Source organism: Micropterus salmoides, unplaced genomic scaffold (genome assembly GCF_014851395.1).
Source record: "Micropterus salmoides isolate LMB-PRFRI ecotype aquatic unplaced genomic scaffold, ASM1485139v1 Ms_hic_scaffold_4, whole genome shotgun sequence".
Lineage (NCBI taxonomy): Eukaryota > Metazoa > Chordata > Actinopteri > Centrarchiformes > Centrarchidae > Micropterus > Micropterus salmoides.
In genome coordinates, this window is record NW_024043372.1 from 35,579,358 (window position 1) to 35,601,469 (window position 22,112).

General features: G+C 39.3%; 1 protein-coding gene across 5 annotated transcripts in view; it reads right to left on the reverse strand.

The window, feature by feature from the left end:
• Positions 1-22,112, reverse strand: part of cadpsa (Ca2+-dependent activator protein for secretion a) — a 202,441-nt gene that overhangs the window by 60,965 nt on the left and 119,364 nt on the right. For 3 of the 5 annotated variants that reach the window (XM_038697482.1, XM_038697481.1, XM_038697485.1), the window contains exons 12-18: positions 19,851-19,987; positions 18,948-19,135; positions 11,772-11,873; positions 11,636-11,699; positions 11,285-11,408; positions 6,427-6,495; positions 2,878-2,984 (exon numbers count right to left, since the gene is read on the reverse strand). In XM_038697482.1, coding sequence (XP_038553410.1) covers positions 2,878-2,984; positions 6,427-6,495; positions 11,285-11,408; positions 11,636-11,699; positions 11,772-11,873; positions 18,948-19,135; positions 19,851-19,987 — 791 coding nt within the window. The remainder of the gene's footprint in view (positions 1-2,877; positions 2,985-6,426; positions 6,496-11,284; positions 11,409-11,635; positions 11,700-11,771; positions 11,874-18,947; positions 19,136-19,850; positions 19,988-22,112) is intronic. The other 2 variants (XM_038697484.1, XM_038697483.1) reach the window with 1 other exon arrangement.

The following is a 22,112-nucleotide window of genomic DNA, read 5'->3' on the forward strand; positions in this document are numbered from 1 at the left end:
TATGTTTCCTGAGTTTTGTGTGAAATAGAAAGATCTGCTAACTTCACTGTCTTGATCTGCTACTCTGCTGCTTCTACACTCCACACAGACAAGCTACAGGAAAGGGTCGAAACTCAAACTCAATATTCCCAGTGGCCTAAAAATACAGCTACCACTAGGTGGAGAAAGGGCAGCACAATGCTGTTTTCTAACAGTTTGGATTTGCAGCAAATGAGATTAGATGTGGATCAATCGCCGGGACGCACACACTCAAGCACATGCTTTATTGTATGTAAAATAGTCTCTTCATAGTTAATTTGTTGAAGAGGAAAAATGTATAAGTTCACGCAAGTGGTAACACATCCCTCTGATTAAAAGGCCTGTACACCACTGACTGAGCATTTTTCAATTCCTGTATTCAAGTAGCTAGCTGCTCCTGCCTTGCATCACTATATACTAAACAAATCGCTCCATATTTGTTTTGTACCGTTACATAATTCCTTGAAGAATTAACACTTTGATATAATAAGCTACCAGTGGTACACAGGGTAGTAATATGGATTAGCTGGTGAAGTAATGTGGCAAGCCATACACTATAGTATTTTGTACAGGATAACATTAGCATCTGGTTGGCTTTAGCTAACATTATCTAACTTGAGCCAACTAAAGCACAAAATCCTTCACATGCTTTGCATTAATTAGTTTACCTGGGTTGGCTGTTTACTTTCTCTGGTGAGTACATTTAGTTTTAAGACTGTTGTTTGCTAGACAAAGTTATCGGCCCTGTTAAAATGACAGTTAACGTGAGTTACAGTTGCACCTAGCTAAGCAAGCTAGCTAGCTCTGCACATGGCCGTTAGCTCTGCCGTATCGTCACTTATCGGCACTTCCTGGTTGCAAAAACTCGACATGGCGGCGCCCTATCGGCCAAACTTGAGACTTCAAAACGGCAGTCCACAAACCAACGGGTGACGTCACGATGACTACCTCCATTTCTTATATACAGTCTATGGCCCAGCTTCAATAAGATTCTTGTTTGGCCCTTATCAGCACATAAAACTTTATTGTTGTTTTATATCCTTATGTAGGGTTTGTGTTGGAATCTGTTTCAGTAGCTTGTGTGGTGTTGCTGCTGTGTTTACAGTTCAGAATCAGTTGTCAAGAGGCTTTGCAGAAAATCCAACCCGATTTCTTTACATAAAAAGCAGAATAGTGACTGTTCCGTGGGACAGAGGTGTGTAGTTAATTTTTATGTCAGATTACGGTATGTATTGTTAAGTGATTTAACTGAAAAACTACATAGAGCCCCTTAAATGTCAAAGTGACATAATGCTTGCTTCCTTAGACGGCCACAGTTAAATATGATACTGTACTGTTGTGTGGAAGTTGATGGATTTCAGTAAAGTAGGGTGACCAGATGTCCCCGTTTTCCGGGATCGCCCAGTCTCTTTACGAGTACAGCTGCTTTTATCTGGATCAAACTGACAGAACTTTATGTTTGTGGTAATAGCAAAGGTATGTCTTTGTGAAACTTGACCATTTCTTTCAACGGAATAATCACAATTGTGGCCAAATAAGTGTTTGCAGTTTATAGCGTGCATTGTGTGATCATAGGCAATAATAGAAGCGTGTTGTTGCCGATGGATTATGCGTTTGGTAGGCCTATGTCTACTATTCTTGTTTATCTTTGGAACATGGAATGAAGCCTATAATTAAAATGACTTACTGCTGTAATGCAGTATACTACTTGCCAGAAAGTGATTGCAGCTTCTACTTATGGACTGAAAGGTAGATTCTGCCTCAAAATTAACTGATTTAATTTATGACGGTTACGTTTTACCATTTTGTGTTCAAAAGTGGCGTGTTCAAAAGTGGTGGGGACATTTAAGGGCACAGATTAGAGGTTGGACAAAAGCCATGAGACATAATGATGCACAGCTTTGCGTCACAAGAACATGACAAGAATATATTTTAAATTAAATCCATTTAGATTAAATAGTCATTAAGATTTTGAGCAAACACTTAATTTCCTGCATTCTTGAGACATTTTCTGCACCATTTATGGTAGAAAAAGTCTTTATTTATAAAGAGGGAAACACAAAATTCAGGTGGCAGGTGACAATTCAAAACATAAAAATATAGTGGAGCAGATCTGTTTCTTCTATATATTACATTGCATTGCATTCTTTTTGAATTCTTGTTGTGCAAATAAACCTTTCTTAAAGCATTTTCATTTGTTATTTAACATGTCTTGTTGCAAGCAGTTTTTCAGTATTTGGTTGTTGTTTTTTTTACAAATGCTTTCAAAAAGTGATAGGGACAACATCAGCTGTTTCAAAAAGTTGTGGGGACATGTCCCCAGCGTTCCCAGTATAAATGACATCTATGCGTTTTACAGAACTCAACTAGTAGCCTATTTTTTACCAATTAAAATACCATTAAATGGCCAAAACAACACATAAAATGCAGTATACTTGCCAGAAAGTGATTGCAGCAAAATGCCTCAAAATGACTTGATTTCATTCAGACGAGTTATATTTGACAGATTATAACCAAAATCGTCCCCCTTTTTATTTCATATATAACAACATTATATTTTTTAATGACATACTGACCACCAAACCATTTCAGAAGTCTGGTCATCTTACAGTAAAGTTCTGTTAGATAGTAATGAGGTTCATAATAACAGTAGCTGAGATAGCCGGTGGAGAGACAACCCTAGCTGCCATTCAGTTTTATTTTTTTTAGCTCCATCTTTTCAGTCTTGTTATAACTGGTTTTGCACATACAATCAATGTTCTTTGAGACAGCCACCAGCCCATACTGCCATCAAACTACTTGTCTGTGTTTATTTGTGTGTGTGTTTGTGTGTGAGCACAGATGCATGAGCACACTAACCTCAGCATGGTGTTCCTCATTCTGCTGGAGCACCTCAATCACCAGCTCGGCCAGGCGAATAGTGTCCTCCAGTTTTTTGGCAGGGGTGACTAACCGCCCTACATTCTCTGGAGCACAAAGGTCAAGGGTCAGTGTGGGCAGCCTCCGAGTTGGATCAGTTTCGATTCTTTCTTAAACTAAGGCCCTTGTTCCTATAAATACTGCGTACAATAACATCCCTGGTCCGAGTTATAAAAGTGTCTTTGATACATTAGTACAATTGCACAAAAGGAAACAACATGCATGTTATCCTGCCTACTCCCCAAACACTGGAGCTAAAGGACTAAGTCACTCACAAATTCTGGATAGATATTGCCTTAATAGTGATCCATCCTTAGTCCAGTCTTGATCCTCAGCCTAAACCACTGGGACAATCTCACACTCATATTAAAAATACAAGTATGAAATATGAACTTGATAAAATTAGGTCTGGATATCAGACCTCAATAATTTCGGACAAAAGACTTCTCTAGACTTCTATTCCGGTCTACAATATGATCTAATTCTATTGATTGTATACTATATTTTCTTGAGGCAACACATGTTTTACCCAGCCCTGGTTATACTGTAATTTCAGCATTGCTACATATTGTTAAAGCATTTTTGTTATAAACACTACCCCCTTGAGATCTAAAAGCACTGTTGGGTGGCTGAAAGTAGTTATGGCCTGTGGTACGTAGCAAACGAGTCATTGTGACCGCACAGTGATGATGTCATCCAAAAACATGACCTGATGAGGGATGTGAACAGCATGTACATTGAACACTCATCATGCAGTGATGTGGTGTTATGCTGTGCTTATCCGCACAGCATCTGACTTAGTTTACATTTTGATTGTTTTGGGTGGTGAAGTAGCATCATCATTTTGGCTTCCATATTATGCCAATAAAAGTAATATCGTTGGATGTTGGAGCATTTCCTACATTTGGATGGATGAAATTCAACTTGTATGCAAAGGTACAAGACATTTTACATAACAACAAAAGACCTCAAATGAGGCCCAGAGACCACTGCAGTAAGAAACATCCAAAAAGCAAGATTCAAACAATTTGAAGTCTCACAAGTGGTGGGGTGAAGATAGAGGTTTAACTTTGAAGAAGAATGTGGATAAATCCAGCACAATCAATGCACTTTTTGATTTTATATCAGTTTTAGACCAATGCAGAGGCTATTGTATTACTCACAACCCACACACTCGTTTGACACCAAATATGCGAGCATGCATAATGTAAACTTCCTATCTTAGGAGAATTTGTTCATGCTTTTATCATGCCACGTCTCAACTAATGTAACTTGTGTCCACCTGCCTCATCCTGTGTGTGCACCACTTCAGCTCCAACTCTTACTCTGGAAGGAACTCAGAATGACATATCACACCGATTTGAGCCTCTAAACTGAAATGTAATTTTTGCTTTTGAAGGTATCCTTGGTCCAAGGTCCTATGTACTGATTAAATGCTGTTTGCAAGAGTATCTAAAAAAACAGTTTTTTTAAATTGACATTTTCCAATAAAATGTTTTATTATTATGATCATTTTTTGCTCTCAGTTGTCTATCTTCACAGCACTGTACACAGCAGACGACAACAGGACACTTCAACAATATACACAGACAGACAACAATTCACACTCAGACCAATTCACCGAGGCCTATTATTTAAGGTGGCTATGGTAGCAGGGATTAGGCTTTTCCCAAAGTGAGCCCTTCTGCACCTCTGTGCTCTGTACCTGCACTGGGGGGCAGTAGGTTAAGGTGGTGATGATTGGGTGTGCGATGTCCTGTGTTATAGAGGTTGCAATGCATGCAATGGTGTTATTGTTTAGCACTGCAAGGTTGGGTGTGGAGAGACCAAATGTCTTGGCAGAGGTGTTGGTTCTGCATGTGAGTTTGGCTTAATTAATAAAGGATTTAAATAAGCTTATTTACTTTAACTTATTTAATTTAACATTGGGGAAATACTTTTACAACCCACACACCTTCCTACTCTATAGCATACCTCTTCAGTAATGGTCAGCATGCGATTTGGTTGGAGCAGATCAATGAATCATCTGACAAAAAATCTTAGAATGTTGAAATAAAACAATACATGTCTTAAAAAGACCAAAGTGTGTGAGTTACGCTTTGGTTTACGCTGTCTCATTCTGGTGTCAGTACCATCATCTTAATGGATAAGAACAAACACACACACACACACACATATACACACTGCTTTATAGGGGTTGAATTGGCCATGTCACAGTCTTGACTGTGTCCAGTCCACGTACTGGCAGAGCTCTTGCGGCACAGTGATGTTGTGGAAAAGCAGCAGGGTGATGGGTGACTGCCTGCTGGAGCTTAAGTCATCCAAACAAGGCTGAAAGCTTTCACAGAATGGGACTTCTGTACTGGTTCAAAGGGGGGATTGTCAGGATGTAGTGATGCCTGTCAAGTCAGAGCTATTATGTCGGAGTTTGGAAGTGTAGTTTTGCAAACTACGGACAAATAGTTTTCTATAAAGTTATATTTTCTATAACCTTTTGTCCTATTATAGACTCTTGCTTTGTCAAACTTAATCAGCAAGTTGGAAGGGTCTATGGCGGTATGGTTTAAGGTAGGAATAAGCTAACAGCAGAGGTCTCACATAGAGTACACTGTCCCCTTGATCCTTCAGTTTTTTCTGAGATCTCCACTTAGTAAGAAATTTACAAATACAAAAGGAACAAGTTGCAAGGATGGACATAAGATAGGCAGAAGTGGTAAGGTTTCAGGGAGAGTGTGAAAGAGAATAGATCATTCAATACTGGTAGTATAAGAAGGGGCAATGGAAGACAGGAGTCAGAAATATAGGTAAAGGTTAGACTGACTATTAAATAGCAATGCTTTCGACATCTATCTGCAGCCTCTGGGCTTAAATGCATTTTGTGATATAGGAGATTTTAGAAGAAGCAAGAAAAAAGGACACAAAACAAATCTTCACTTTGACCTAAATTCCAGTATAGGCCATCTGAAAAAGCATAAAAAAACTGTTAACATGATTGTAATATATGCCATCAGTGGTTTCATTCAAGAACAGAAGCATGTTTAAAAGGAATGTGTGACCTATCCTTTAACAACTCATCTAACCTGGGTCCAAAGATATTTCATTCAAAGGATTGAGAGCTGAATAAGATGCCCTTTAAATAACTGCAGGATGTGGGTATCCTGGTTGAATGTACTGTGATAATAAACACTTAAGAGGATTTACACACAAGCAAAGTAAAAATGCATTCAAGTCGCGGACAGACAAAGAACAGGTGGTTTGGGCAGGACAGAAAACCAGCTCATGGAAAGATTAGAATGGATTTTGAGTCGCTAAGAGACCAAATAAGCTTGAAACATATCAAGAAAACGTAATAAGAAGTTAAAACAACAAACAAACCAAAGGACGTCAGGGATGACATAAATGTGAGGTCACTTGTTGAGGCTGGGGTGCATACTGGTTGTAAGAGAAAAATAAAAGGGTACAGAGGTGGGGAGTGAGGAAGGTACTCACGAATGGTTAAATCCATCACTTGAGACGCCAAGCAGAAGACAGGATGCTCATACATCTCTCTCTTTTTCCCTACAGAGAAAGGGGGAGGATACCGAGGCATGCGAGAGGCCAGGGTCAGAGAGGACGAGTACAGAGGTTTGACCAATATGTGGTTTTCGAGGTCCATACTTGCATTTTTGGTGTAAGATGATATTTAGTATCTTACATTTCGCAAATGTCACGCCATAAAAGCATATTGGTATTATGCCAATATGCTAAGTATTCAGTGAATTAAAATCTAAAATGTATTGTATCAAAGGTGCAATATGTATCATTTTGAAATCTCAATGTAGCATTGATTGTATCATAGGCTCTGCGTCACATCAGTATTTTTTAGTTTTACTGAAGAGGACTGGGAAAACAGCAAGAACTATTCCAAATCAAATTATTTCTTTTATTTTAGATTTCTGCATTTTGTACTAATATTAAAAAGGAAATGAAAACTCACATTTTATTTGGTCATGATCTATAACAGAACTGTGATAAAATTAATATAAATCTATTACTATACTTACAAGTATAATGGTTTACGTCAAACAATTTTATTTATGTCACGTTTATGCCATTTGTTTCTTTGGATAATTCAATTCGTAACAATGTTTTTAACTTTTATTTTGTCACAACATGGATGGAGAAAAGATTTTATGTTTTGAAATTGAAATGGAAGTAAATCATTACACACTCATTGTCACTAATTTTTTGTTCCTCACTAAAACTTTTAACAGAAACAGAATGATTTGTTTTTATAAACATGCATATTATTCTCAAATTATATTGACTTCATTTTAAACATTTTTGGATACTTTTAGGTAGTAGTTTTGTTTGAAATCAAATAGCACATTTTGAAATATATCAAAATTCTATTTTGATGGATTGAATTTATAACAAATTTTGATATGTCATGGTTGTTATTACATTTATTCTCCCTTTGAGCTTTAAATAACCCAGCATTACATAAAATGCCAGGTAGAAACTAACAGATGTTACTAGATAATGTAGTTTGTTTACCATAATAATAGGGGTGTATCAATATGAATTGAGTAACGCTATAATATTTCATTAATCACTTAAACTGCACCAGAACCTTTGAGAACCTTCCTTAGAAATATGTCCTCAACTCTATTATGGGCTGTCTACGTTGGATTAACCATTCGTTCTGCCAAGCAGAGGTAAAGAATTTAAATTCTGAATTTCCCCATAGGTCAAGAAACACACCAGTATGATGGACAGGGTTTTTGGGGATAATCAGCAATCACAAGTGAGATACTAAGGTTCATCTTCCTTAGTGTCTTCAGGGAGGTGATGGTTTCTTTATAGACATCGTCTTAAATCGACCATTCAAAGTAGTTCAGTTAATTGAACAAAAACAATTTGGGAAATGTGGTTGTCTTGTACTCCTTTCAATGTGCATTATCTGATCTAGTCTATTCTATTCACAGTGCAGGATGGAACCTACGTATGTAAACACCTAGGCTAATGACTTCTCCAAAAGCTAATTGGAGTCCAATATATAAGACGTGATTGGATGTGTTGGTTAGAGCTGCCCTGTGCTATAAAAAAACACACACCAATTTAAATTTTGCTATTCTCATGAAGCATTGCCTGATGTGAGCCATGCCTCGAACAAAAGAGCTCTCGGAAGACCTAAGATTTTGTTGACTTGAATGAGCTGGAAAGGGTTACAAAAGTATCTCTTGATGTTCATCAGTCCATGAAAAGACAAATTGTCTAAATAAATTGAGAAAGTTCAGCACTGTTGCTACTCTACCTAGGAGTGGTAGTCCTGTGAAATTGACTGAATGAGCAGAGAACAGAATGCTCAATGAGGTTAAGAAAAATCCTAGAGTGTCAGCTGAAGATTTACAGAAATTTCTGGAATATGCTAACATCTCTGTTGACGACTTTACGATACGTAAAACTCAATTATGGACAATTATGGAGTTCATGGAAGGACACCATGGAGGAAGCCACTGCTGTCCAAAAAAAACATTGCTGCACGTCTTAAGTTTGTAAATGAGCACCTAGATGTCCCCTCCTGGACAGACAAAACCAAAATTGTTTGAAAGGAACACACAACCATGTGTGGAGGAAAAAAGGCACAGCACACCAACATCAAAACCTCATCCCTACTGTAAGTACGGTGGAGGGGGAATCATGGTTTGGGGCTGCCTCAGGGCCTGGAAGTGTTGCTATAATTAACGGAAAAATGAATTCCTTTATCTAACTTTATCAAAAAATTTAGCAGGAAAATGTAAGGCCATCTGTCCACTAAGTGAAGCTCAACAGAAGATGGGTGAAGCAACAGGACAACGATCCAAAACACAGAAGTGAATTAACAAGAGAATGGCTTCAGCACAAGATAATACGCCTTCTGGAGTGGAGTCCTGACCTCAACCCAACTGAGATGCTGTGGCATGACCTTAAGAAAGTGACTTACATCAGATATCCCAAGACAATTGCTGAACTGAAACACTTTTGTAAAGAGGAATGGTCCAAAAATCCTCCTGACCATTGTCCAGGTATGATGTTCAACTACAGGAAATGTTTGGTTGAGGTTATTGCCGCCAAAGGAGGGTCAACCAGTTATTAAATCCAAGGTTTCACATACTTTTTTCCACCCTGCACTGTGAATGTTTACGCGGTGTTTAGTAAAAACATAAAAACATATAAATGTTTGTGTGGTATTAGTTTAAGCATTTTTGACAAATTTATGCAGAAATCCAGTTAATTCCAAAGTGTTCACATACCTTTTTCTGCGACTGTATATTATTCTTCTTTAATTTTATTCTGTGGAATTCTATAACTTTTAGGGATTAACCAGTGATAGGGATCTCATATAAATGCAATAAAACCTTCCTAGTGTGTCACGTCTCATGTATAAAAGGAATGAGCTCCCAGTGCTATTACCTCCTTAGTGTCCATTACAGAGATACTGTATGTCCTGTACATGTTTACCCTAGATTAGCACAGAGACTGCAAGCAGTGAGAAAATAGCAAGTCAAGCGCTGTCAAATAGACAGTTCTGTCAAATTCTTAGGTGTCACATTTATATGTTTTATCTTGTGTATTTGGGACATGTAGAACTAGACAAGTTTGTAGTCCTCATAATGAGGTTGCCAGGTTTGACCTCTGTTCTGTGAACAAAAGCCAGATGACTCTTGCATTGGTGGGTTGATGACTATCTTGCAAATTAACAAGATACAACATATTAATAAGATCAATTGTGCTAAACTGGACTAAATCATACAATACATCCAGGACCTATCTCTGTACTGAACACATAGAGATGAAGCTGCAAAGACAGCAAAATGCATATTTCCCAAATGTCAGTGTTCCTGTAGAGGTTTAGAGTCACAGAGACAGTAGCCTAAGTGAAAGAGATATTTTGATGAAGTATCACATTTATGTATACAAACCGAAAATTCTGCACTGAATTAGTTCCCAGATTGTTTTGACTCAGCTTGGAATAGCAAGTTTCAGAGGTCTGCGAAATGTTTATGATGCCTACTAAAGAAAACCTGGACCATGCAACAGATAAAAAAAACTACCACAAAGTAGGGTTGGGTATCACCAGAGGTGACCCACGATACGATATTATCACGATACTTATGTCACGATATGATATTGTTGCGATTTTAACAATATAGCGATAAATTGCAATTTATTACCTTTTTTCCGACTTCAAATTGTGTCCCAAAAGGAAAACATTTTTTCTATTGGATTGAAAAAGCAACTGATTTTATCATTATAGTACCAAAAAGTCAAATTCCCATGTGCAATTTATATAATAAATGATCGATACTTGACCTCTGTGTATCAATACATTATTTTCACAGAAAATATCGTGATACTATGCTGTATCGATTTTTTCCCCCCACCCCTACTACAAAGGGCAGTCCCATCATGACTTGTTTATTGGCCTTCCTGATTTCAAATAGCAGCAAATGAGAAGCAGCAAAAGCCAATAGACAAGTAAAAGAGAGGAGTGAGTATGGAAATCATCAGAGAGCAAGGAGGAGGAAGGCAGAGCAAGGAAAAATAAGAAGTATCACTTCAGCTACCAGGCAGGCCAAAGTGGAAGATAGAGGCAGTTTAGGACTCGGCTGAAAAAGAAAGCTGAGGCATGGTGGACGAAGTCAGCTTTTGAATTGAATGCATTTTTACTTACTGTACATTTGATACTAAAATAGGCTGAAGATAAAGCAAAATAAACAAAATGTGCCACTTAAAACAAGTATCGTGTCATTAAATATATAGTGAAAGATTTCTGCAGCTGTGAAGAAAAGAGTTAGACTTTGTTTTCAAATTCATATTTGAAATTCAAAAATGCCGTCAAATATACTATATGACAGTATAGTTGCTTTACTCTATGTTTCCCATCGACAATCCACATTTTTCATGCACAATTTACGATAATGCTGTGAAGATTATAATTTGACTGCATGTATGTAACATGAAAGTATCAACGGCTAATTTAAGCTGTTCATTCCAACAGCTGGAAGACAACACCTTGGTTAAAAACAGTACTTGTTACAGTATTTAAAAATATCCTTGGTTAGTCAGACTTGGAGAACATGTTTACTACTTTTGACTGGTTATCCCATAATGTTCTATAAGCTTATCAATAATAACACCATAATATAGCCAAATTTTGCAAGTTCTGACACACTGAGTTCAGAAATCCCCTCAACACTGCATTTAGAATCTCTCACATTTGAATCCTTGCGTGACAGGAAACTCTCACAGTGACTCTAACATACTCAGCAGAGTTGTTATATTAACAGCAAGTAGGAACAAAGGTGATGGAGCAGTAATTTACCTTCAAGTTTGGCGTATTCTGACAGGCGTTGGTAGTTGACCAGAGCTGCCTGCTCCAGACACTTACGGATCACAGCTTTGACTTCTTCTTGTGGAACTGGAGTAACAATATCTTTCATCAGAACCTAAAAAGGAAAGACACAGCAAAAGTTTTCAGTGTACAGCAAACCATATAATGACAAATGATAAGACAAATAATGATAAATTTCAACAGGTTGTATGCCCACCAGTAGAAGACATCATAACCATATATGTGACAACACGTTTACTGTCTGGTAGGCATAAAATTAAGTGATTGAAGAGATGGTTATAGATGACAGAATGCATCTGTCCGGCAGCAAAAGTTACTTACTCTTTCCAGCAAGGACAGAGTTGCTTTCAGTGCTCCCTCTGGCCGTCCAAATGGAAAGCAGTACCTGTGGAAACAACAGATGTGATTTTTATTTGAACCCTCATCATTGTTCATCGTTGTTGTGCACAGTTCCTACCTGAAGTGTGTAATCTGGTTTTCCAGAAGTACCCGTAGCCTCTCCTTGATCTCCTCAAAGCGCTCTTTCTCTTCTACAGTAACTGTGCCAATACCATCAGGCCTGAAAGACAACAGCGTTCCCCAGCAATGAAAGGTTTTGCAGTCTCTCCAGGCAGCCTGTGTGTCAGTGCTGGGGAATTGAGTAGAGCGCTAACTGACATAAGATACACTTTCAAATGTCACGTCAAAATTGTTGATTAATTGTGCACATCAATGTTTCACATACATGTACATTACGTTCACACATACCTCTCTGAATCTCAACAACAAACCATGACGGGAGACAAGACTTGAGTCAGAGCTCAACAGTCAGATCTCAGCACCATGAGGTTAGGGGTAGTTCACGTTCAGGACCTCAGTTTATCCTTTCAAGTCCTGGGCAGTGTTGGGCAAGTTACTCAGAAATTATAATATATTACTAGTTACTTATTACTCCTTTAAAAACTAATATTATTACTTTACTTATTACTGGGTTATAAAAGTAACTAGTTACGTTACTTGTTACGTTACTGTATTACTTTCCAGTGCTTAACAGAATGACAGGGTGGCAGCGGAATGGGGAGGGGGGTTATATTCTGACTTTGGGCAGAATAAAAACGTCTCTCCTGACGAGTCCAAACATGACAGTTGCGGCCAGAGTTTCTTTCTGTAACTTTCACGTTGCTCTGCTGCTTCAGCAGATGCTTCAATAAATCAGATGTAGAACTGTTGGCGGTTGAAACCTTTTTGCTGGTCGCACAGAGTTTACAGTAGACGACAATGTTCTTTGCATCTTAGACTGTGACACAGTAATGGCAGTATTTACAGCTGTGGAAAGAACGCCTCTCTCCCTCCCTCCATTCTTCCTTTAGTTTTGGCTTTCAGCGGACATGAACAACAAAGTCTGGTGGCGGACATTCACGTCAAGGATGATGCGTTCAGTAATGAGTAACGCAGAGTTACTTGGATTAGTAACTGTAACAATATTGCTGTTTTAGAAAAGTAATTAGTTACAGTGTAATAATATTATTACAGTAATGAGTTACTCAGTAACGCGTTACTGCCCAACACTGGTCCTATGGCAATATTTACCAAATTGGACTTGATTCCACCTCAATGGCATTATCTTAATTAGGTTCCACAGAAAAACAATCCATACCCCCACAGCATTTGGGGAATATTCTAAAATAATTTATGGAATTCTTGTCAGCCATTGATCACTGTGTTGACTTGTCCAGGGTGTACCCCGCCTTTCGCCTGATGTCAGCTGGGATTGGCTCCAGCCCCGCCATCCTGTATGCAGGATAAGCGGTTGACGATGGATGGATGGATGGATGGATGGATGGATGGATGGATGGATGGATGGATGGATGATCACTGTGGTAAATCTATAAAAGGCCTCATTGATGTTTCAATACATAACAATATTAATCCCACAAACAAAATTGCACAATGCTGAAATCGTTCTCAATCTTTTACTGTGTATGTAAAAATCTGAGTCAATCTCATTTTCTGGTAACACTAGTAAAAAGTTGCACTGTAGAGGAAAGAGTTACACGAATAGGGCATAGCAATAGAACGTAATAGGGGGCAATCCAACTCAGGTTGGTACAAAAGAAATACCCCAGTGTGAACATGCCTTTAGAGTTGGAAATCCTAACCATCCCAAAACTCTTACCATGATATAAGAAAACACACAAATCAAGGCAAATGACAGCATGTGCCCCCAGCACCAGGACGCATGAAAATTATAATGACTGTTATTTAACATAACATGAATTTTTTGAGACACTGTGATATAACCACAGAGACGCACAGACTTCTCTGAGAAAGATCAGGGAGGAGGTGGGGTGCAGTCAGGAGGAGACCAAACTTGTGACCATGGGTGAGGGTTAAGATTAGATTTATGGTTATGGAGTAGCTATAAAGCCTAAGCATTCAGGAATTATAGCAGTCTCCTATTTAGTAATGAGACATGGTGAAACAAAAATAACCTGGATTTAACTCCAATTACTTAAGTGCACGTATAGTCCACCGGCACTCAAGTGACTTCACAGGTGAACTGCAAAAACTGTAAAATTAAAATATGGCCTGATCACAACAGATAGGCAACATCGTTCTTGTGTCACGCTGAGCTACACATCAAAACATATGCTATAAGTATCTTACTCCTATTTAACCAAGCATAAATCGAGTAAATCGAGTCACAAACTTATCACAACGACGGTAAAGCTTTACCGCACCACATCAAACACCAACAAGACTCTTCAGCAAGCTAGCTATCAGAAGTAGCTAGCTAGTTGGTGTGAGCTAAAAGAGCTGAAAGGATGCAAGACAGATGCTGAGCTGGCCTTCCTGCTGTTGGACTAGTAAGACTAGTAACTTATTAGCACACTCGGACATTTGTGACGTTACCGTAAGTGCTCTTGCGTCGGCTGCTGTCTAGCTTTGTTGGCTAGCATGCAAGCCAAGTTTCGTGCAACATTATGTAACTTTTCTTCAAAGAGAACGTTTACGGAGGAAGCAAAGAAGAGAAAAGAGAGTGATCAAGCAAGAGGCTGCCGGACGCAGGCCAGAGCTTTATAAAATAAAAGGCTGCAAGACAGACGCCAAGCTGGCAGTCTTTCTGTTGGACTAAGTAATATTGCTATTGTCTTGTTGTTAAAGTTTGGCTGTGCTAGCAAAGTTGTTGACTTGTTAGTTTTTGATCATAAGTAATGTAATCAAAACAAATGCACATGTTCAGCTGTGGTAATATATTACACTCCAAATCTTACATAATATGGCTTTAATAGCACTAATTTTAATCCATGTAATTAAGACATCCTACACAGAACATTAGGAGGTTCACGCCATTATTGTGTCATATTCTTCCTGTTATGTCAAGGCATAGTAATTACAGCTTTACAAGGAGGTGTGTTTGTTTCCAATGTGTTTATCGTTTGTGACATGGTTGGGTCTGGGTGGAGTGTGAGCAGAGTGCATGTGACAGAAGAGGTGCTGGACTGGTGGCCAAGACAGCATGACGAGAAGCAGGAGACATGACACTCCTCCTCCCCCCTTTGACATGTCATTTCACCAGACAGTGAGAGTGTGTGTGTGTGTGTGTGTGTGTGTGTGTGTGTGTGTGTGTATACTGCACTGCTCCATGAGTGCTGTGTTTCATTTCAAGGGGTACTAGTTTGCTCAGCATCAGCGATCATCTCATCCAGACTCCCCTCACTTTTCATGGACATTTCCACAGACACCGTCAGTGTGTCACAGCCACCTGTAGGCCTCCGCTGCTGAAATGAAGCTGAGGAGGAGATCACTGCATGGAGCTCAAGTTTTTGACTCTTTAGATTGGCAGTTCATCACGCAAATTAATACTGTATTTTTTTTTATTTGTAAAGTAGACACAGTACTTACAGGATGGTATTAAATTTAAGAGTTGCACAAATGGTAAGAGGTGCCAGTTTTAATGTTTGAAAATCAGAGCAGTCTGTAGAGGACAATAAACAGTGTAAACACTACGAATAATGAATGTAAAATTGATAAATAATGATAACAAACTGGTGTTCTTTGTATTAATGAAATAATAATGAATGATCCTGAATACATTTTTTGTATGATAATCAGCAGCTTGAGTTTATAAGTTTACACGCCTTTCCGCTGGTTTTGCTGTACCCTTTCTTTTGTGGCTGGTGATCATACGCAATAGACACCAAAATTGGAGATATTATTTTTAGAGAAATGCACAGTAAAAAAGCCATCTCACCTTTCACATTGTGACAGAAATGAAAGAGGGAAATTTCACACTAATTAAGTCCTGCAGGGTTCTCTCTCTTATTTTCTTCCAAGCGCACGTTGTTTCTTGGCAGCTTCCTCATGTTTGCTTGGCCTCATGACCTCACAGCTCCAATGACGACAACAAGCAAATGAGCCATCAGTGACACTTTCACATCTCCTTTTATATGCAGTGGAGAACCACATCAAGTCCTTAAGGTAGATTACCATTTAACATGTTTGCTTTAGAAATCCTCCTGCAATTTGAATTTTAATTATATGTAGGAAACTACTATCCTCCTCAATCAACCCAGAGCTGAAAGGATTAGTTGATTAGTCAATTAGTTGATTGACAGAAAATGTATCAACTATTTTGATAATTGACTTTCTCAAATGTGAATATCTGGCTGTCTTTATTTCCTATTAAACATTAAACTGAATGTGGGGTTTGAACTGTTAGTTGACAAAACATGACATTTGAATATGTCATCTTGGACTCTGATTGAGGCTGAGATAATAGTTGTCAAATATTGATAAATTATAGAGTAAATATATAAAAATAATGGCTGCAAATCAGTCTAAAAATATTTGAGCTAAAAAGTTATTTTCCACAAGAAAAACATTTAAATTGAGCTCTATACACTGACTTAGTGATCATTTCTATAAGCTTATTGTGGATTTTCTTTATCAATCCTAAAAAATCACAACATGTTTGCACACCCCTGCATGTGTACGGATGGTCTTCTATTGTCTTTAGATTGACACAAAATATTTAATTCAACTCCAACAGTACATGATACATGGATTGCATTGGATGGATCTATTTTATGTCAAATAAAAAGCAGCTGATATTTTATTTGTTTATTTTAAAGCCATTTCCTAACAAACAGTCAATCTAAATGGAGTCGACATTTTGCTGGACAGAAGTCAAATCCTGACACTATAGCAGGCGACCGGGCAATTGAGTCGAACTTGGTGCACCAACACCTCCGGGCCAGCAGGCTATTAGGAGGCAGGGGTGGGGGTGGGGTGTTTGTGTGTGTTTGTTTGGGTGGGGGGGTGGTCTGGAGGTGTGTGCACTGGGGCACACGCAGCCGTGTTGGCAGCGGAGACATTCCGGTGTCACACATGACAACCTGTCAACCTGTCATGCCTCGACCTCCAGGCGAGCCGGCTGGACGGGCAGCACAGGTCTCTGTTTAATGTGTGTGGATGTGTAGATATGTAAGGCTCATTATTTTTGGACTTTGTGAAAAGAAAAATCTACATTTAATTGTGAATTTACATGTTTATGTATTTATTTTGAATATAAATAATAAAAGGTGCTGAACTCTGTCCTCTGGCAGCAGGAAACAACTTTTTGATGCCGTGTTTAAACCAAACTACTGCTTGCGTATGCTCACCCTCTTTTTGTGAAAAAAAGTTTGATAATATTCCGCATTTCTCTCTCCACAGATTTCAATCAAACTCCTTATCTCATATTTATCTTCTACAGTATTTGTCCCTCTCTTTCCTTTTTTTCTCTGTTTCTCTTGGAGCAAGTGTTGTCCATCTGTCCATGCTGATCAGAAAAGGCCTCAGTCCTCAGTCACTGTTTGTCAGCAGGACAGAAGGGAAGGATGGATGGGCGGATAGATGGAAAGAGGATGGGGTTAGTTGGAGGGAGGGGGGGGGGGGGGGGCACTGACAGACAGCCCTCTCTGACCTTTGCCCTCAGCGCCAGAGTGGCCCTCGTCTATCTTTGTTACGCTTCATTCGCAGACAACCGACTGTGATGTTGACAGATTTGATGTCCGAGCACATCACAGCAGATTAGACAAGGGGTAAATACCACAACTTAGATAACAGGGTACATACTGGAATAAAGGCCAGATGACTCCTGTGTCACTAACCACAGACCCTTCAGGAAATTACTCCGTTTTATCTGTGACTGAAAACTGCTCCTCTAAAAGCAAGTCTAAGAATATGCTACTGTACCATATTTAGTTTTATACCAGAGCTACAGGAAACACTTTGGCAGCTGTCTGTAAAAATCATCTATCTCAAACATAGTTGTACTCAAAATTCTAACCGTTTTTCTAAGTCAACGCACAAGGTATATTTTAGGCTACACCCTAAATGTTGATTATTCCAATCATCATTTGAGAAGCCCACAATATCAACGTCATGTTGTTATTTGAAGCATTTGCATTTTTTCACTGCGTCCTTGTACACAGAGCAAAATGAGCAAAAAAGAATTGCAGGCTATAATTTACAAACATAAACTTGAGTTACCAACCTGCAAACCGAACTGAATGGAAATAGAAGAGTGACGGCAGCTTGATGCATGCACTGTGGTGCCGAAAGTCTAAACTCCTAAACCAGACAAAACTAACACTAATTCTCCTTTGGGTCTAACAACTTGGGCTGACAGCGTTGTCACAAGCAGGAGAGGCGCTCCATAGGGCTTTAGGGTTTTGTTACTGAACCAGGGGGCAAACTTTTTATTTCTTTAACTGAATGCATATCAGATGACTTCATATGACAGATGATGATCGAAGAAACTCAATCGTCTTAATACACAAGACGTGTAGTGTGTAGGCCATTCAGTTTTTTTGCTACTTCCTGTGACTCTGTACTTATTGCTTACTTTAGCTTAACTTCCATTAATTGGTTTTGATAACTGGGTTAAACCCGATTTGTTTCAAAACGTTTGACAGTCTGACTGCTCATGTTGGAAAACTGTGACTGCCGACGTCGCTGCATTTCTAGATCTAAGCAGTGATTTTGTCCAGTTAACAATAGGAATGATGGCACGCATTAACTAGGAGTCCCTCCTAGTTACACCGTACAACACAGACTATGAGATGACTTACCTTCTAATTCCTGAGAAAATTGGGGACCTGGGGTCCATTTTCTTCATGAACTCAATGATTCTGAGTTCTCTCTTAGCAGTTTGGACAGGGAGCTCAGGGGTAGAGGGGAAAAGGGCTTGTTCAAGTTCGGCCTCAGATACTGGCCAGTTTAACAACTCAGACACACGCTGACTAGGTGTGGTTGTGTGAAAGTGCAAGGTTTTGGGAACAGTGAAGGGTAGGTCATTTTGTGAAAGTGAACAAGGTTAAGATGTTATACAGGGATAAAAAGACAAAAGAAAGAGGAAATGTGAGCTTGCAAGCAACATGCAAAGTAAAAAACCAATAGACATGCAAGAGGAGTCAAACTGAAGCATACAACTCATATAAAGAATAAAGCATATAAAACAGAGGGGGGTCACACGTTGCACATGTGCATGTATATAAGGACTGGGCTGTTTGTCATTCATTTGTCATAATTTCCCTTCTCCAACAAGTTTTTACAATGAAAAAAAATATTTTCTATTTCAATCATTTTAAATTGGTTTGATTAGTACCTGTTTCCATGGACGTGGGAGGCACAGAAGGCGTAGCTGTAGTGCAGCAGGGTGGGGTCGATCATAGCTCCGTTCTCTGCCCTCTCCAGCAGATCACTCAGGTAACATAAATGCCGATGGCAGCCTCGAACGCCGTAGCGAGCGCAATACTCATCTAAGACAAACACCTGACCGGGACTGAACCAGCCCTGTGGGTGACACACAAACACTTCAGTGTGACTCCTCTGATGAGGCAAACAGATGTCATACAAGACTGCAAGCTGTGCAGTTTGCATCATAATACCGATATCTTTACCCATATGGGTCTTTGACCGCTTCTAAATGTGAGTGACGCCTTAGTGCGTTCTCAGTTTGTCTTAAGGTGTGTTCAGAACATGAAGTGATTCTTTGCCACAGGACTATTGTGCAGTATTTGTGTTTTCTCCACAAAAAGCAGATGTGCAGCCTTTACTGGAAGCAGCTGTGTTAGAGATGTACGACAGAGAGTGTACCTGTGCTGTGTTTGAGTGACACCTCAGACTGCTAAAGTTGAAACGATTTCAACGTGCATGGACCTGGTGTTCACACTAGAGCTAAACTTCACAAATGTGCACATTCTAAAGCCAAGTTTGAGCAGGGAATTCGGTCCTCAGCCTGCTTCCAACAAAGTGCTTGACAGATTGTCGAAAGTTGCTGAAACCCCTAATGAAGCAGGCTGCATCCAACCACTTTTCTAAAATGACAATCCAATAACTCCCTTCTTTATGCAGCGATTGGTCATCTGTGTGGTGGTGAAGGAGTATGCAGCCTTTTTTTTATTCTTCACACAAATATTTCTGTCTCTTCTCATGTGTACAACCAGGTGCACCACCGGGATTGACAGTTACACAGTGACTATTACATTGTTATAAATCCTTTCCTTACCAGGCAGGAGTAGGAGTCATTGAGTCTGTGGTCTAGAGTAAGGCGCTGCACCAGCTCAAACAGTGAGCCGTGGTCGAAGTTACAGGGGTTGGCTGAAATAAACTCATCCATGCCGTGTTTCTGGGCTCGATCAGCATCTGTACACACCCATTTACCCGTCAAGTGAGGAGAAAGAGAAAAAGAAAGAAGGCAAATATAAGAGCGTGGCAGAAAAACAACAATAAAGTTTGCCATGACTCTCACAAAAATGTAATTGGAACAAATGATAATATGAAGTGGCAACAATAAAGCAATGCTTTACACACTTTTATAACAAGGGTCAAAGTTAACTGCAAGTTTACGTTAAATAAATAATAAATTGTAATTATTTAAACATATTAAATTCTGCAAAATTTAAAAACACACGATTTACAATGGGTACAAGTTTTGTGAAGCTGTTCATAAATGTCAGTTTTGATGTAAGCGCACCCTATTATCTAAACAAGTGATCACATGTAAAAAAAAAAAAAACAAACAAAAAAAAGTGCTAGTCAGTTATTACATTATGTGTCCAGCATTGACTCCATTTTGGGTCCTTCAGGAGGGTTGCCAGTTTTGACTCAACAGACATGGGAAAGTTAAGGACAGTAGAGGTTTCCAGTCAGCTTTCAGGAGGTGACGGCTACTCTGGAGGCTGAAGGTTAGTTCTGAGGTCTGGGGTCATGTTCATGTTGTGTTCATGCATAGTCATGCATTCATGTCTGTACACACCAATCTGAATCTATGCAGCCCTCTTCTTAGGTTCAATTGTGAGTGAGCTGAAACACTTATGTAAACTACACTGTATGTAAACAAGGTGCAAGACTACAAGACTAAAAAAGAATCTTCCAAGAAATGTGTGGACTCTGTAGTGAAAGCTTAACTGAGTTGTTCTTCCAGTGGGCTCAGCCTTGTGAATGGCATTTTAGAAACCACTCAAAGCAAGTCTGTAGAGTTGCTGTACAGCTAAACTCTATGCTTTAGACAAATCTACTAGTGTATAAAACAGGATATTGCATTGACCGCTAATAGGCAATTTATTTGTTAAGCCACACACCTTAATAAATCTGCAATTCAATTGTAACCAAGGTCCAGAACTGTGTTACCCGTCATACCAACCAACAGTCGCCCCACTACACCCATTAACCCTTCCCATTTCTAATGCTATTTAACTGCTGTGTCAGTGGCCCCAGACCCTGGTGTGGCCCCTAATAGAATGCTTTCTGAACATCTCAGAATGAGCTGTGGATGTGACAGCCCCACTCTAATCTGCCCCACTCTAACAAATTTTCACTTGCTTTCCTGATGGTGTGTTATACATACAGGGTGCTCCAGGTGGATTGGTGAATGACTCTTTTCATTTTGCAGGGTTGCTGGGGGCTTTAATAGATGTAAACCTGGAGGCTTTGCTGGGATACAAAGGGGAAGGGGGCACCTGCTATGTTTCCACTTTCTTGGATTTGGGATTTACATGTGAATATGTTTACAAATCCTATATAATGATATGTTAATATACTGTGACAGTGTTGCGCCTTGTTGCTTTGATTTGATTAAACCCACCTTTATTATGAATTATACAGTTGTACTAAAGGTTTGCGTGAGTAAAAACGTGTGCAAACTTGATATCACCAGCAAATGAACATGTAAGCTGATCTACTAACGGTGCGCACGGAGAAGGACGTCTTTCAAAAATGGCCAGGAGAACCGGGCCCGCTGCGGATGATCGGTGATTGGTCCCTCTGGCTGGATGAAGCGCGATCTGCTGGTATTTCCTCACATCTGGGTCATTCCATCATACTGTAGCGGTGTCTGCTGGGGTTTCCCAAAGCAGTTTTTCATGGGGGGTTTCCCAAGTGCTTAGTGCAATCTTAGGCAGGATGGGCAGGTACATACAATTTCCACATACTCGGGACGCACTGAACCAAACAAACCAAGGTTTTTACGCAGTGGCTGCTTTGCCTCCCGACTCTCCATGGCAGAAACCATTAAAACCCTCATTTAAATACTGCCACCTCCATTGTGTTTGCACCTGTTGTCATCTACGCAATGATTCTTAGTTGATCACCTATAACAGGTACTACAATTACATGTGCAATATTTTAGAATGCACATGCAATTAAGTACTCTTTATTTGGGGTGTTAGTAAATCTGGTCCCATGTAAGCATCATTGAAAATTAGGCCACAAGATGGCGTAATAATGCAGGATTTAGTTGATATTGTGCAAATTCCGAAAACAAATGATC